Source organism: Pollicipes pollicipes, unplaced genomic scaffold (genome assembly GCF_011947565.3).
Source record: "Pollicipes pollicipes isolate AB1234 unplaced genomic scaffold, Ppol_2.1 Scaffold_1600;HRSCAF=1878_pilon_pilon_pilon, whole genome shotgun sequence".
NCBI lineage: Eukaryota > Metazoa > Arthropoda > Thecostraca > Pollicipedomorpha > Pollicipedidae > Pollicipes > Pollicipes pollicipes.
In genome coordinates, this window is record NW_023595962.1 from 1605905 (window position 1) to 1619803 (window position 13899).

Sequence of the window (13899 nt, forward strand, 5' to 3'; positions counted from 1 at the left end):
TTGTACATCACGAGTGCAGTTTCATATTCAGTTACAGAGGCTGAGCCCTGGTTGGGTTTTTCGTCAGGCTCTTTGCCCACGTCGCAAGGGTAATTATTACGTGAAATATTGGCTTTCAAAACGTATGAAAAACGCATGTAGGAGACCATAGATGTGTCTATGCCTCTTACGCATATGCTGTTCATAGCTCAGTTCTTCTTCTTTCGGGGGCCTCATGGTATTCCAGCATTAAAATCAGCGACGCTGTTGTATTGAGGCCGGGACAGCGCCGGGGAGGGCAGCAGGGATATTAATCACTTTTGGTTGCTTTTGTCAGTAAAAGGATGTCTTTGTTCCGCTGCAGCAATTTGCTGCGCATGTCAGCCTCCCTCAGGCAGGCATGCGTACCACATAAAGTTAGTCCAACATCAGTAAGGTGCTTCTCTCTATATGAGGTCGATGATGTGATGTTCGGGTTGAATGAGGATCAGCAACAGGTATGTTTTTTTTGAAAATCACATTTCATCGCAGGAATTCTGACTTCATCTTGTATATGATATCATTAAAACTGAAACAAGTAGCATGGGCAAAAGTATCCAATTTGAATGCATTGCCCATTCACAGGGTACATACTACAACCCTCATTCTTGCAAGAATGTCAGGGTTTTATTGAAGAAAATATATGTACTAGATGTACTGTGGTGGTATGCTGGTTGACATGAGCACTCAACTTTGTTCTCAGCTGCGGCAAAGTGTGAAGGGATTTTTCCAGAAGGAGCTGGCTCCTTATGCAGATGAAATTGACAAGAAAGATGATTGGGATAAGAGAAAGGTAAATGGATATGCAACATCAGGAACACATTTCAGCCCATGTATGCCCAAAAATAATTTCAGCATGACTTGGCCTGGCCTGAGTTTGGTTTGCACACACAAGTGTGGGGTTTAGTGCACTGTTGCATAGGCCTTTGGGGGAGTGGATGTACTTTTTATGGTGACTGGTATCCTGTCATACCTCACATGAATAAGTGAAACCATGGCAGCATGGAATAATACTAAATATATTTTAGATCCAACCCTGATAGTTAAATATTAGTGCTTACATAACATGGAGTTTGATCAGGGAGGGGAGGGGAGGAAGAGTGAGGGAGGGGGAGGAGAGGCAAGGGGATACATGTGTGTGTGTGTGTGTGTGTGTGTGTGTGTGTGTGTGTGTGTGTGTGTGTGTGTGTGTGTGTGTGTGTGTGTGTGTGTGTGTGTGTGTGTGTGTTTGTGTGTAACTATACAGGTACATATGCCAGCCACACAGCATGCTTGTTCTGTGAAACAAGGATGATGGATTCAAATCCTATCCAGGGGAATTTAAAATTCCCAGGGAAGGTATTCACATCATGCCCTCTTCATTGGCTAGGGAACTGGTGAGGTTCATAAGAGCTGCTAGCATTGCAAATCACCAGGGGTGCAGCATAAAGTCAGGCAGCGGCACAGTGCTGACTGGGCTGCCGCCGCAGGAGTTTTGGCGCCAGCTGGGCAAGATGGGCCTGCTGGGCATCACGGCCAGCGCCGACTTCGGCGGCTCCGGGATGGGCTACCTGGACCACTGTCTGGTGATGGAGGAGATGTCGCGCGCCGCCGGCGGCGTGGCGCTCAGCTACGGCGCGCACTCCAACCTCTGCATCAACCAGATCAACCGGCACGGCACGACCCAGCAGAAGGAGCGCTACCTGCCCAAGGTGACGGCGCCGGCAGCTGGAGGGGGGGGGGGGGAGAGGCCGGTCACGCGGGCAGAATAGGTACGGCACAGAGACGGGACAGGGCAGAGGAGCAGGATGCGGGTTGACGGCAATGAGGGGGAGAGGGGGGGGGGGGGGGGGGGGAGCGAACTCGGGCTATTTACGTCGGCGGATGTAGTGCTGTCCCGGTCATGAGGCACGGTGTGATGGTGGTGTCAATAATGCAGCGTCGGTGACAACCTTTAGATAAGCAGTCTTATGAGTGTCGTCAACCTAATCAAAATACAACGCATATGTGTTTCGGTAGCCGGCGGTTCGCGACAGACCCTTGTATCTGATGTCTTACTCGGCGATACGGACGCCTACGACCATTCTCACCATCTTCAAGCATGCCGCCATTGTGGCGCGCTAGGTCCGTGTTCGGCCTTCGCCGCGTGCCCCGCGCGTTCTCTGACGCCGCGCGGCCCGCAGCTAGGTCCGTGTTCGGCCTTCGCCGCGTGCCCCGCGCGTTCTCTGACGCCGCGCGCGGCCCGCAGCTAGGTCCGTGATCGGTCTTCGCCGCGTGCCCCGCGCGTTCTTTGACGCCGCGCGCAGCCCGCAGCTAGGTCCGTGTTCGGTCTTCGCCGCGTGCCCCGCGCGTTCTCTGACGCCGCGCGCGGCCCGCAGCTATGCTCCGGCGAGCACTTCGGCGCGCTGGCGATGTCGGAGGCGGGCAGCGGCTCGGACGTCGTGTCCATGAAGACGCGCGCCGAGCGCAAGGGCGACGGCTACGTCCTGAACGGCACCAAGTTCTGGATCACCAACGGCCCCGTCGCCGACGTGCTGGTGGTGAGGCGCCCGGGGCGGGGCTGGGGACGGCTGGTCGGCGGCAGTGGTCTGCTCGGGATGACCCGGTCCTGGATCTGGCTAAGATGGCCGGCTCCCGGATCTGGCTAACACGGCCGGCTCCTGGATCTGGCTAACATGGCTGGCTCCTGGATCTGGCTAACACGGCGGGCTCCTGGATCTGGCTAACACGGCCGGCTCCTGGATCTGGCTAACACGGCCGGCTCCTGGATGTGGCTAACACGGCTGGCTCCTGGATCTGGCTAACGCGGCCGGCTCCTGGATCTGGCTAACACGGCCGGCTCCTGGATCTGGCTAACACGGCCGGCTCCTGGATCTGGCTAACACGGCCGGCTCCTGGATCTGGCTAACACGGCCGGCTCCTGGATCTGGCTAACACGGCCGGCTCCTGGATCTGGCTAACGCGGCCGGCTCCTGGATCTGGCTAACACGGCTGGCTCCAGGATCTGGCTAACACGGCCGGCTCCTGGATCGGGCTAACACGGCCGGCTCCTGGATCTGGCTAATCCGGGCCGGTCGTTCTGGATCTGGCTATTCCAGCCCTGTCCTTCTGGATCAGCCTAATCCAGGCTAACTTACTGTCCTGATCCAGCCCTGACGTTTTACGGTCTCACCTCTTTCATCTTCATCTGAGGGTTGCTGTGTCGCTTGTGACGCCAGAAAGCAGTCAGATTATAATAGCAGATGTAATTACAGTCGGCCGTTATAATTACAGACACAGATGTCCGTGTCTGTAATTATAACGGCGAAAGGTAGCTGGGCAGCATGCAGTAGCTCACGCCACGCTATTTCATCTTCGTTGCTGTGGCCCCTGCTAGACAGCCGCTCTCCCAGCCCGGACCCAGAGTGGACAGCGACACGTTTCTCCCTGATGGCCCTGTCGTTATAGTTCTCCTGTCTGGTGACCGGTGACCCGGGTCGCCGCAGGTGTACGCCAAGACGGACCTGACAAGCAAGCCGCAGCACGGCATCACGGCGTTCGTGATTGAGCGCGGCCAGCCGGGCTTCTCGACCTCGCCGAAGCTGGACAAGCTGGGCATGCGGGGCTCGCCCACCTGCGAGCTCGTGTTCGAGGACTGCTTCGTGCCCGGTGAGGGCGGGCGGGCGCCGGCGCGTGCCCAGGCGGGGGTGGTGAGAGCTGGGGTTTGCCCTGCTCGCAGCGGGGCGGACGTGTTGAAAGGAGTTGGAGGAAAATACAAAGTCACTCAGGGGGTCCGTGCTTACTGGCTGGTCCGTGGGCACCAGCCAGTCGCTAAAACCATTGGCTGGGGCCTACTGAAAGGCCCGTCTTAAGTTGAACACGTGGAATGTTTCGACATGTTTTTTTCTGGTTCGTTTGGTATTGTGATAAATGACATTGTGAGCTATTGTTGTTTGTTCTACACTGTCCTTACCGTGCAAGGTTTTAATCTCGGCCCGGCCTCAGTAGGACACGAGAACGATGTGCCGGTAGAGTGTCGCCTCAGTATCTGAGTCCGCTGTGCTATGGCTGAGCGCAAGACCTCACAGTTGCGTTCTTTGCTCGAAATGTTCTCGTGCGCAAACCTCGACTTTGTGACCACAATGCTCTGCTCGCGTGGCAGAAATCGGAATTTTTACCAGATGGAATTTGCGTTGTAAGCAGCTGTGATGCGTTGTGCGCGCCCTTCAGGCCAGCTCTTTGACCACCGAGAGATTTTGGTTCGCGTCACTACGCCATCCGTACCGGACCGCCGACCCCCCCCCCCCCCCCCCGAGTCGCCGTTGCGCCTTGCCCGGCCCGACGTTCTCGGTCCTCTCACGCGCGCGGGTGTTGTGTGCGCCCGCGCCTGTCGCGTGGCCTTCCCGGGCCCCGGCCGGCCCGCCGCCTGCACCGGTGTGTGCTCGCTCAGTCGAACCGCCTCTTCTCCTCCGGCCCCCACCCTCTCCCTCCGCTCCCTCCTCCGCCCCCCCCCCCCCATCCCCGGCAGGCTCCCAGGTGCTGGACTAGGTGCCGGTGCGCGCGCGCGCGCGCGCGCGCGCGTGTGTGTGTGTGTGTGTGTGTGTGTGTGTGTGTGTGTGGTGTGTGTGTGTGTGTGTGTGTTGTGCGTGTGTGTGCATGTGCTTGTGTGTGTTCTTGTGTGTGTCCCCTGGCGGTGACCTGGTGTACCCTGCCGTCTTCCACAGACTCTCAGGTGCTGGGCGCGGTGGGCAAGGGCGTCTACGTGCTCATGACCGGGCTGGACCTGGAGCGGCTGGTGCTGGCGGCAGGACCCGTCGGGTACGTACTTCGGCGGTACGGCCGGAGCGGCGCGCTCCATCGGGGCACGTACCGCGCCGGTGCCGCCGGGGCGACGCGCCCCGACCGTAGACCGCCGCGTCCGAGCTGGAGGGCTCGCGCCGAGGCCTGAGACGACTGACCCGGGCCTCCGCGCAGCTGCCGTGACGAGAGACTGGACAGGCGGAGGGATGACGCCGTCGTGGGCAAAATCCGACCTCGTGGCGTGCTCAGCACACGGTCCGGGGGCTGGCGCATCGCGAACTCCGGCAGCGGGACCCGCGGCGGCGCGCTCGTCGGGTGCTCCCGGGATCTGTTCCCATGTCCCGGCCATGCCACTCTCACCACTGTCGCCATCCCAGTCACCCATTATCACTCCTGTGGCATCCTCATCTCTCCCTCGCGGCATCCGTGTCACTCCGTTGTGCTGTGCTTATGCTGCACGGCTTGGGGTGTCGTTTTAGTCTTTCGCTTTTGTTTTTTGTTTGTTTGTTTGTTTTTGTCTTCGACACAGCGCCCCATGTTTTACTCGTAGCGAGCGAGCGAAGCCCCACATCGTTGCGAACGCACGGAAAGCCGCGTTGATTTGTATGCGACAGGTTGGCGCTGCTGCGAACGCGGAGGGCTGGATTGGATTTGTTGGAGCCGTGCCTGTCGGGCGTCGCCGCTGTCTGACGTCACCGCTGTCTGACGTCACCGCTGTCTGACGTCATTGCTGTCTGACGTCACCGCTGTCTGTCGTCACCGTTGTTTGACGTCTCTGCTGTATGACGCCACCGCTGTTTGATGTCTGCTGTATGACGTCCCCGCTGTCTGACGTCGCCGCTGTGTGACGTCACGGCTGCCGCCGGCAGACTGATGCAGGCCGCCTGTGACGTCACGTTCGACTACTGCCACCAGCGCAAGCAGTTCGGCCAGCCGATCGGTCACTTCCAGCTGATGCAGGTGCGGCCGGGGCACCAGGCTAGGTCGTCAGGTCGCAGGACGGGGTCACCGGATCAAAGGGCCAGGTCTTAGGTCGTGGGGTCAGGCTAGTGCTTCAGCGTGCAGCTGCTGTTTCAGTGTTACGCCTTACCGTAGGCTTTTCAGAGTGTGTCGGACAGGACCCGATCGCCTTTTTGTCACTTCATCGTGTTTTTTTTTTCGTGAGCGTGCCGGGGAACTGGTGTAATCAGTACGTGATATCTGCTTCCGTGGGATCCTGGTACGTCCCCTGAGTTTATTCCATCACCTCTCTGGCGTTAACTTTGGCGTTACACCCTTAATGTAATGACCGAGGGTGATATTGTGTACTAAAGACGCTTGCTAGACCGCTTCGTGTATTTTTTAGGTTTGGCCTCGTGTGACCTTGACCTGGAGTACTTGATTCTCATGCATGAACGTACGTTTTAGGTCATCGTATAACGACAGCCTTGGTTGAGCTAGCTCTCACTTGCAGAAAGTGTTAAATGACTCGAACCTCAACTGACGGAAGCTTAGGCATACCGCGCTGAACGACTCGCAAGATGGAACCTTCGAAAAAAACGTGTAACAGTGCCACCGCCCGGGCGAACCGATATGTGCCGGGCCAGAGGCGCGCCACGAGGTCAGCGGCAGCACAGGCCGGCGGTCCGCCTGCCGCGAGCCCGCGGGTAGGAGCCGGTCGGCAGGCGGGCGAACCCTGGCCGCGGGGTACGCCACGCCCGGGCCGGACAGCCGCCTGCGGTGCCCGCCCCTGTCCCTCCCGGAGGGTTTGTCTTCCCTGACTGACTGACTGTGCCCGCTCTGACAGCGTGCCCGCTCTGACAGCGTGCCCGCTCTGACAGCGTGCCCGCCCGGACGGCGTGCCCGCTCTGACCGTGTGCCCGCCCCGCAGGGCAAGCTGGCCGACATGTACTGCGACACGAACGCCTGCCGCGCCTACCTGTACAGCGTGGCGCGCGCCTGCGACCGCGGCCACGTGGCCGGCAAGGACTGCGCAGGCGTCATCCTGTACTGCGCCGAGAAGGCCACCCAGGTGGCGCTGCAGGCGGTGCAGGCGCTCGGTAGGTGGCAGCGCTGTCGCGCCCGGCCGTCCGACGGTCGGTGCTGCCGTCTCGGACGGGGTTGGGGTTTGGCGGGGGAAGGGGGAGGGGCTTCAGGGTGCGTGTGCCAGTCTTCCTGATTCCAGGCAAGCTATGTAAAGGTATGGTTCGAACAGACCGGGGATTATGGTGTGCAAGTTTTGTGTTGTTAGTGACCGTCAGTATGCTGGGAGATACTGGTTGAACGACCTTGCCCCGCAAGATGACGGTTGTATTGACATGATGTAGCTGTAAGTTAGCATTGTAATGGTTAGCATTGTAACCCCCACTGTCTTGACTCCTACTGTCCTGTAACACACACACACATTCCTGTGCCACCCACTGTCTTTGAACTTCTGCTATCTTGTGACACCTACACCCTGCTACTGTCGGTAGACTCCTGCTAAAGAGTATACATAATATGCACCAGCCACTTTGAGACGTGCTGATTTGGTTCCTACACTCCCTCGACCCGAACACTCGCTCTGATGGCTGCCCCGCCCCCTGACGGCCGCCCCGTCCCGCCCTCTGACGGCCGCCCGCCCCCTGACGGCCGCCCCGTCCTCTAACGGCCGCCCCGTCCTCTGACGGCCACCCCGTCCTCTGACGGCCGCCCCGTCCCGCCCTCTGACGGCCGCCCCGTCCCGCCCTCTGACGGCCGCCCGCCCCCTGACGGCCGCCCCGTCCTCTAACGGCCGCCCCGTCCTCTGACGGCCACCCCGTCCTCTGACGGCCGCCCCGTCCTCTGACGGCCGCCCCGCCCTCTGACGGCCGCCCCGCCCTCTAACGGCCGCCCCGCCCCGCCCTCTAACGGCCGCCCCGCCCTCTAACGGCCGCCCCGTCCTCTGACGGCCGCCCCGTCCTCCGACGGCCGCCCGCCCTCCGACGGCCGCCCCGTCCTCTGACGGCCGCCCCGTCCTCCGACGGCCGCCCCGTCCTCTGACGGCCGCCCCGTCCTCTGACGGCCGCCCCGCCCTCCGACGGCCGCCCCGTCCTCTGACGGCCGCCCGCCCTCCGACGGCCGCCCCGCCCTCCGACGGCCGCCCGCCCTCCGACGGCCGCCCCGTCCTCTGACGGCCGCCCCGTCCTCTGACGGCTGCCCCGTCCTCTGACGGCCGCCCCGTCCTCTGACGGCCGCCCCGTCCTCTGACGGCCGCCCTGCTCCATCAGGCGGCAACGGCTACATCAACGAGTACCCGACGGGCCGGCTGGTGCGAGACGCCAAGCTGTACGAGATCGGTGCCGGCACCAGCGAGGTGCGCCGACTGGTGATCGGGCGCGCGCTCAACGCCGAGTACAAGTGAAGCGCCGCCCGGCCGCGGCGACGCCGGCGGGCGGAGGCGGGCGCGTGCTGAGGTCGGCACCGCCGGCTGGTGGCCCGGGTCGCCTGGCTGACCCTTGCTGTACCCTTGAGGTCAAGGCTGGGCTGCCGCGGACGCAGACCGCTGGGGACGAACGCTGGCGAGAGATGGCTGGATATGCCTCGTACGTTCGTCTCGTACGTTATCGACAGCAAGGCCCCGTGGTGATGGGCGTCAAGTGACCGCTGCAGTTGACGCACCCGTAAAACCGCAGCGTCGTGTCGACCTCGTGATGACCTTAGCAGCTGTGGGTGCAGTGTGACCTCGGCGATTGACTCGCTCGGAAGCGTCGATAAACAACGAACAAGACGTCAGGAGGTCGTGTAGTCGGTGGGAGCTGTGTTGCGAGACGTACGGAAACTGGACGGGTGTGGAGATATACCGCTGGATGCCAAGTCTCGGTGCTTGTGATAACATGCGTTAGTGCGTATTGAGTGAGACATTTAGAAGTACGTCGTCGATGATGATACCGATCTGCTATATTTTTGTTAGTTGCGTTTCGAAACGGTCATTGGAGCCAGTGCAATACATACGGGTGGTAGAATGCTCGTTTCTATCTAGGTTGCGGTTTCTGTTTGTATTTATGCATGCTTTGTGTTTGAGAGCGTATAGTGAGATACCTTTAGGTGAGCTTTTTGCGAGATCGCCGTGTATAGATATGGTCTTCCGTGTCTGTGTGTGAATTACAAACCACTCCTTAGGCGGATGGAATATAAAACTGTTTTGAAAGGACGTTGAATAGACGTATTCTCAGAAACATTGAGCTGTTTGCAAGCCTTTGTAATGCAGATTTTAGTCTAAAAATTGTGGAATGTCAACGAAAGTCTGTCGTTAGCCTGCGTAGGCGGGGGAAGTCGCCTTCCTACTTCTACGGCTTTTCGAGCATAGGTCAAAGATAAGTGTTCACGGTAACACGATGCTCTCAGTGCCTGTTCATCTATTGATTTGGCATCCTTTGTGCGATTTTGAAGTTTTGATCTACCAAGACCTGTGACCTGAATCAGGTTAAGGAGATCAACCTCCGAACATTTCTGACCACACGTAACTTTTTTGTGGTTCATTTGCCACTGTTTAAACCTGTTGTAGTAGGGAAAATGATAGCACACACAGTTGGTTAATTTCAGATTTTTTTAAAAGGCAGGGTAAATGATCTCGGGTCGGATAAATTTTGTCAGTTTTCGTAGATAATGCAACTTTGTACGTGTTTTGTGTACTTTCGGTATTTTTTTATGAAGAAAAGAGTGCCAACTTTCGTGCCAAAGCAGTATATGACCAAAGAGCGCGTGGCCTTGGCCCAGGTCATGACTCATCTCTGTGGGCGCCGTGTGCAAAACACATGCGGAACTCAAAATAGGCAGTTTCGTATGTTAATTTTGAACGCAGAATTCGAATACTTCACTGAAACATGTGAAATAATTATAATGCCTACTGAGGTCACAATAGGTCATGTGAGGACATGCAACAATATGTGAGGTCATTCAAGGTCAAATACCTTTGTGGCTAGTAGCGGGGGGGGGGGCTAGATGAGCGAGTATGGCGCGTGTGACCACTTCCTTATCGTGCTCGCGAAACTGATGGCGTCTAATTTCACGAACCAACGCACCTATTCTCAGTTTGTATTAAATGCATCGCCAAGCATGGAAGGGACTATGCACAATGTATACAACAACTTCGCTATCTTGAGCACCAATGGATGTACAATATACTATTTCTGACCTCAGAAAAGCATTGTACTGGTCACATAGACCCTGCTAGCACTTAAGTTTTTTAATTTGGATAGTTTTTATATTCAACCTAAGTTGACCTCGGATGACCTCTACGTGACCCTAAAGTGGCGTTTTTCTGTGTCTGTAATACTCTTGTCCACAGTTGCATATAATCAAATAACTTAAATGAAAAACACGACGTGAAGAAAAGTACCGTTCTTGTAGGCTGCCGGCACAGCAATGTGGTACGGTGACCTAATCTGAACCGATCCATGTGGGAGAACAGAAATGATTAGAATGGACTCCTGACCCTTTCAGCGCTTATTTCCGTGCCCTCGATATTTGTCTTGAGGTGTAAATATAGGCTTTAACCGCATTTATCGAAACGACCGTTTTTATATTTCGTGGCCTCTGGTGACCTCACAGTTGACCTAAGGTGGAATATTTTGTGCATTTTTTATTTGGCGAGACCCTCAAAATGGTATCGTTGTGTTTCTAATACGGCGTCTGGAAGTTGGAGATCCCAGGGGGTTCACCAACTCCCCTCCGGCCGGGCGCGGTTGTCCCAAGCCCTGACCGGACGCGGGGACCGGACACCAGGGGACACCGGGACCGGGGACCGAACACCCTGGCCATAAACAGTTGCCGACAACGCAGCAAGGACAGCACGCCCAGCTGGAGCGGGAGTCGCGTCGTTTCCGCTGACCTGATCAGCGTTTCCTGGAGGTACCGTACCGACTCCGCCATCTGGTGGGCTCAGTGCGGAAGGTCCAACAACGCTGGGTCTCTCGCTCAGCTGACAGATACTACGCGCCTCGCGCGGGCCGAGACATCGTCGGCGCGTGGCACGCACGGACGGCGGCATGTGACGCACAATGCACGCACGCCGCACGGACGTGTAACGGGGAGTCTTGTCCAGGCGCGCCGGCGGCGCTGCGAGGGCCGCACCGACCCCCTCCGCGGAGCGCCCGCGGGTGCCGGCGCCCGTCTGCAGCAGCTCGACCGCCGTGTGCCGGGGCCAGCGTCTGGACTCGCGAGTCTACACCGGACCCCGCTGGGAGGGCGCCAGGCCAGGCCGTGCTCGCGCTGGTGTCAGTAGCCCGCGACCACCGGGGCACAGGCCGCGGCGGCGGCGCTGAGGAGCGCCGTGAGCATTCGGAGTCAGTTAACGTGGCGTGTATAGTCGCTCTTGACTGGGCTCCTGGTTTACACGGCTTTGTCTCCGCTGTTCCGCCCTGCTTGGACGCCATTTCACGGCCAGGACTGCACTGAAATGAGAAGCTAAGCCTGGCAGCGATGTTTCACTCAGTCAGCTGGGGAGGGCCGGTGCCGCTGCTGTGTCGATCCCACCGACCACAGAGGCTTCCGAAGTGGCCAATGCGGACCAATGTTGAGGACTCGAGTACAATTGTTGTTGGCGCACATAAGCGAGGAAGATGTTGCTGGACTGGCCAAGCGCGCCTTCTCGAAGCTTCGGCGGCTTGTTCCGCCCGCGCGCGGCGCCTCCGTGACACCTATTTTTGGTAGATCCCAACCAAGAGATCCACTTGTCTCGGCTGGCGACGCGCGACACTGGCGTGGTGGCACGAGACCTACCTCGCGCAGCCTAAACCACCAAAATGACGGAAAATCCACCACGGAAGACATTTTTCGCCCTACGATTACCTATTGCGAACGGGATGAATACAACAGAAGCTTCCAACTCAGTTATCTGACCGACTTCGAGAAGCGCGCCGTTGTCCGGGGCGTGCGCCTGATCCCAGCGCCCTCGTGTGGGGGCGCGCCAGATCTCAGCGCTCTTGTCTGGTAGACGCACCACTCACCACACGCGGTCCCGCTCCGCGCGTCCGGTCCCCAGTCTGCCAGGCGGGCTCCGCACGCACACGAGGCAGAGTTCGGCCGTAGTCAAGCTGTATTGAAGCGTACAAGTACGCGGCGGGCGGCGGCGGACACGCTACTAAGAAGCCGGCCAGACAGTACACAGCGAGCGAAAGAAAGAGGAGAAAGAGAGGCCGACTATGTACAGCACTACCATGCGGCCGGCCGGCGCGGGTACACAGCCGCGCTCGCCCCACGCGGCGGGCCCGGCTGCGCGTCAGCTGACGTCAGAAGGTCAGCCGGCTGCGGCAGCACCGCGTCATCCAGCGCCGACTCGCCGAGAACGCCGCGCCACGCGCGTCACCGGCGCCGCCCAGTGTCTGCCGCACGTCTCGGCGGCGACACTGCCTGCCGCGCCCTCCGGGCGGCCCGCCGACGGCCGTCGCGCCGTCGCCGGCGGGCTGGAGCCGCGGCACACGGAAACACGCTGGCGCTCGCACCCACACGTCGACAGCAGCGGCCGCTCTAGCCCAGAGCGGCGCCGCGTGCCGCCCGCTCCTCTCCCTATTCAGGCCACCCGCAGCTCCCTGCCCTTCCCCCCCCCCCCCCCGCTCCAAGCGTCCCCCGCCGCGGCCGCCGCTCCCCTCCGCCGCGTCTCTTCTCCGCTCTTCACCACCCATTCATCGGCCGGCGCCTCTCCGCCGGTCGGTCGGCCACGCCGTCTAGCTGGGCGGCGGCGGCGGCGGCGCCGCCAGCAGGTTGGGCAGACCGGCCTGCGCCAGCAGACTGAGGTCGGCCTGCTGCGGCGGCCGCGCCGGCGGCGGCGGCGGCGGCGGCGCGCCGAACTGCTGCCAGCCGGGGAACAGCGACGGCGGCGGCACCGACGGCGGTCCGACCGGCCTTGGCGGCGGCACCTGCCCACACACAGCGGCTGTCAGTCGGCGACACAGGCGGACGCCCGCGCACACGGGTACACACGGCACGCGGCCCACACATCGGCGCTGTCGGGCAGCGATAACGGCCGACAGAGGGATACAGGCCGACAGAGGTATACAGGCCGACTGAGGGCGTCAGCAGGCCGGCGGGTGACCCGCTGGGGGAGTCCCCGCGAGCCGACGGCGGCGGGAGCGCGGGCGCTGGCCACTCACCGGTCCCGGCGGCGGCGCCGACAGCGGCGGCGGCCCCTGCTGGGGCCAGGGCGCGCGCCAGCCCTGGCCGGCCGGCGGCGGAGGCGGCGGCGGCGGCGGCGGCGGTGGCGGCCCCGCCGGCTGCGAGCCCACCGGCGGCGGCGGCGCCTGTCGTCACACACGCGCCGGCCGACGGTCAGCACGCGGCAGACGAACGAACATGAGCCAGACAGTCGTCAGCCACATTATGCACGCGTGTTGGGCGTGCGGTAAGCTTGCGGAAGGCTGCGCACAGCCACGCACTTTCGCATAATCCACACCAGCACTGAACGCGGGTCACAGACGCATTCGCATGATGTGGACACCGGGTGTGGGCGTTAACGGCAGTCTCAGTGACTGCCGTCCAAAAGTCTCAGTGCCGGTGCGAGTCGGCGAATTATGGTCACGTCATGCATCAAACCATCGCATGGCAGGTAACTGCAAATGAAGTGAGGTAACTCCACAGGACCAGAGCGCCTCTTCGAGCGATGGCATCGCGTTGGGCTACTCGTATGAGACCCGTCGTCAAGAGAACGACGGACAACTGAAGCATAATGATGTCTCTCATTACTGATAGTCCTAACAGCCACGTTCATTCTTCGCTGCCCATTTTGAAAACAAATCAAGTTGGATCTTAATTACATAAAAACCAAAATCTTCCGTGACAAACTTCGCCGCATGGCGGCGACGAAAATATTCAAAAAATCCACACAACTGCCCCCATCTGTTCACTGGAGAATGCGCCATAAACCAAATTTGTGAAACAAAGTTTCTGAGATTTTGAGCGTCGAAGGTTCACAAAATTTCCACAAAATTTCACAGCGAAATATACCACAAAATAAACCACAAAATTTCACAGCGTTCGTCTGAGAGAACCACAGTCGCAGGACGCCCCCCACCAGCGACGTCTCCCGGACGGCCACCCACGCGAGGTATGCACCGACATCACCCCAGCCGGACCTGCGTCGGCCTCTCGGCCGTCAGCCCAGCCGCGGCGGAGTCGGCCCTGACCTGG

At 59.8% G+C, this 13899-nt stretch overlaps 1 protein-coding gene across 1 annotated transcript; it reads left to right on the forward strand.

The window, feature by feature from the left end:
• The first annotated feature begins 247 nt into the window (after positions 1-247).
• Positions 248-8953, forward strand: LOC119089995 (isovaleryl-CoA dehydrogenase, mitochondrial). Its single transcript, XM_037212797.1, has 9 exons — positions 248-476; positions 722-811; positions 1488-1709; positions 2376-2537; positions 3483-3645; positions 4701-4794; positions 5646-5736; positions 6647-6815; positions 8004-8953. The coding sequence occupies exons 1-9, from the start codon at positions 324-326 to the stop codon at positions 8135-8137; spliced, it is 1278 nt and encodes a 425-aa protein (XP_037068692.1). The 5' UTR covers positions 248-323; the 3' UTR covers positions 8138-8953.
• Positions 8954-13899: the final 4946 nt, after the last annotated feature.

Bases quoted from the DNA above. Each gene is read 5' to 3' on its own strand.
- LOC119089995 (XM_037212797.1), top strand. From the start codon at position 324: ATGTCTTTGTTCCGCTGCAGCAATTTGCTGCGCATGTCAGCCTCCCTC. The intron at 2,538-3,482 runs GTGAGGCGCCCG...GGGTCGCCGCAG, and splicing joins CCGTCGCCGACGTGCTGGTG to GTGTACGCCAAGACGGACCT. The intron at 5,737-6,646 runs GTGCGGCCGGGG...CCCGCCCCGCAG, and splicing joins GTCACTTCCAGCTGATGCAG to GGCAAGCTGGCCGACATGTA.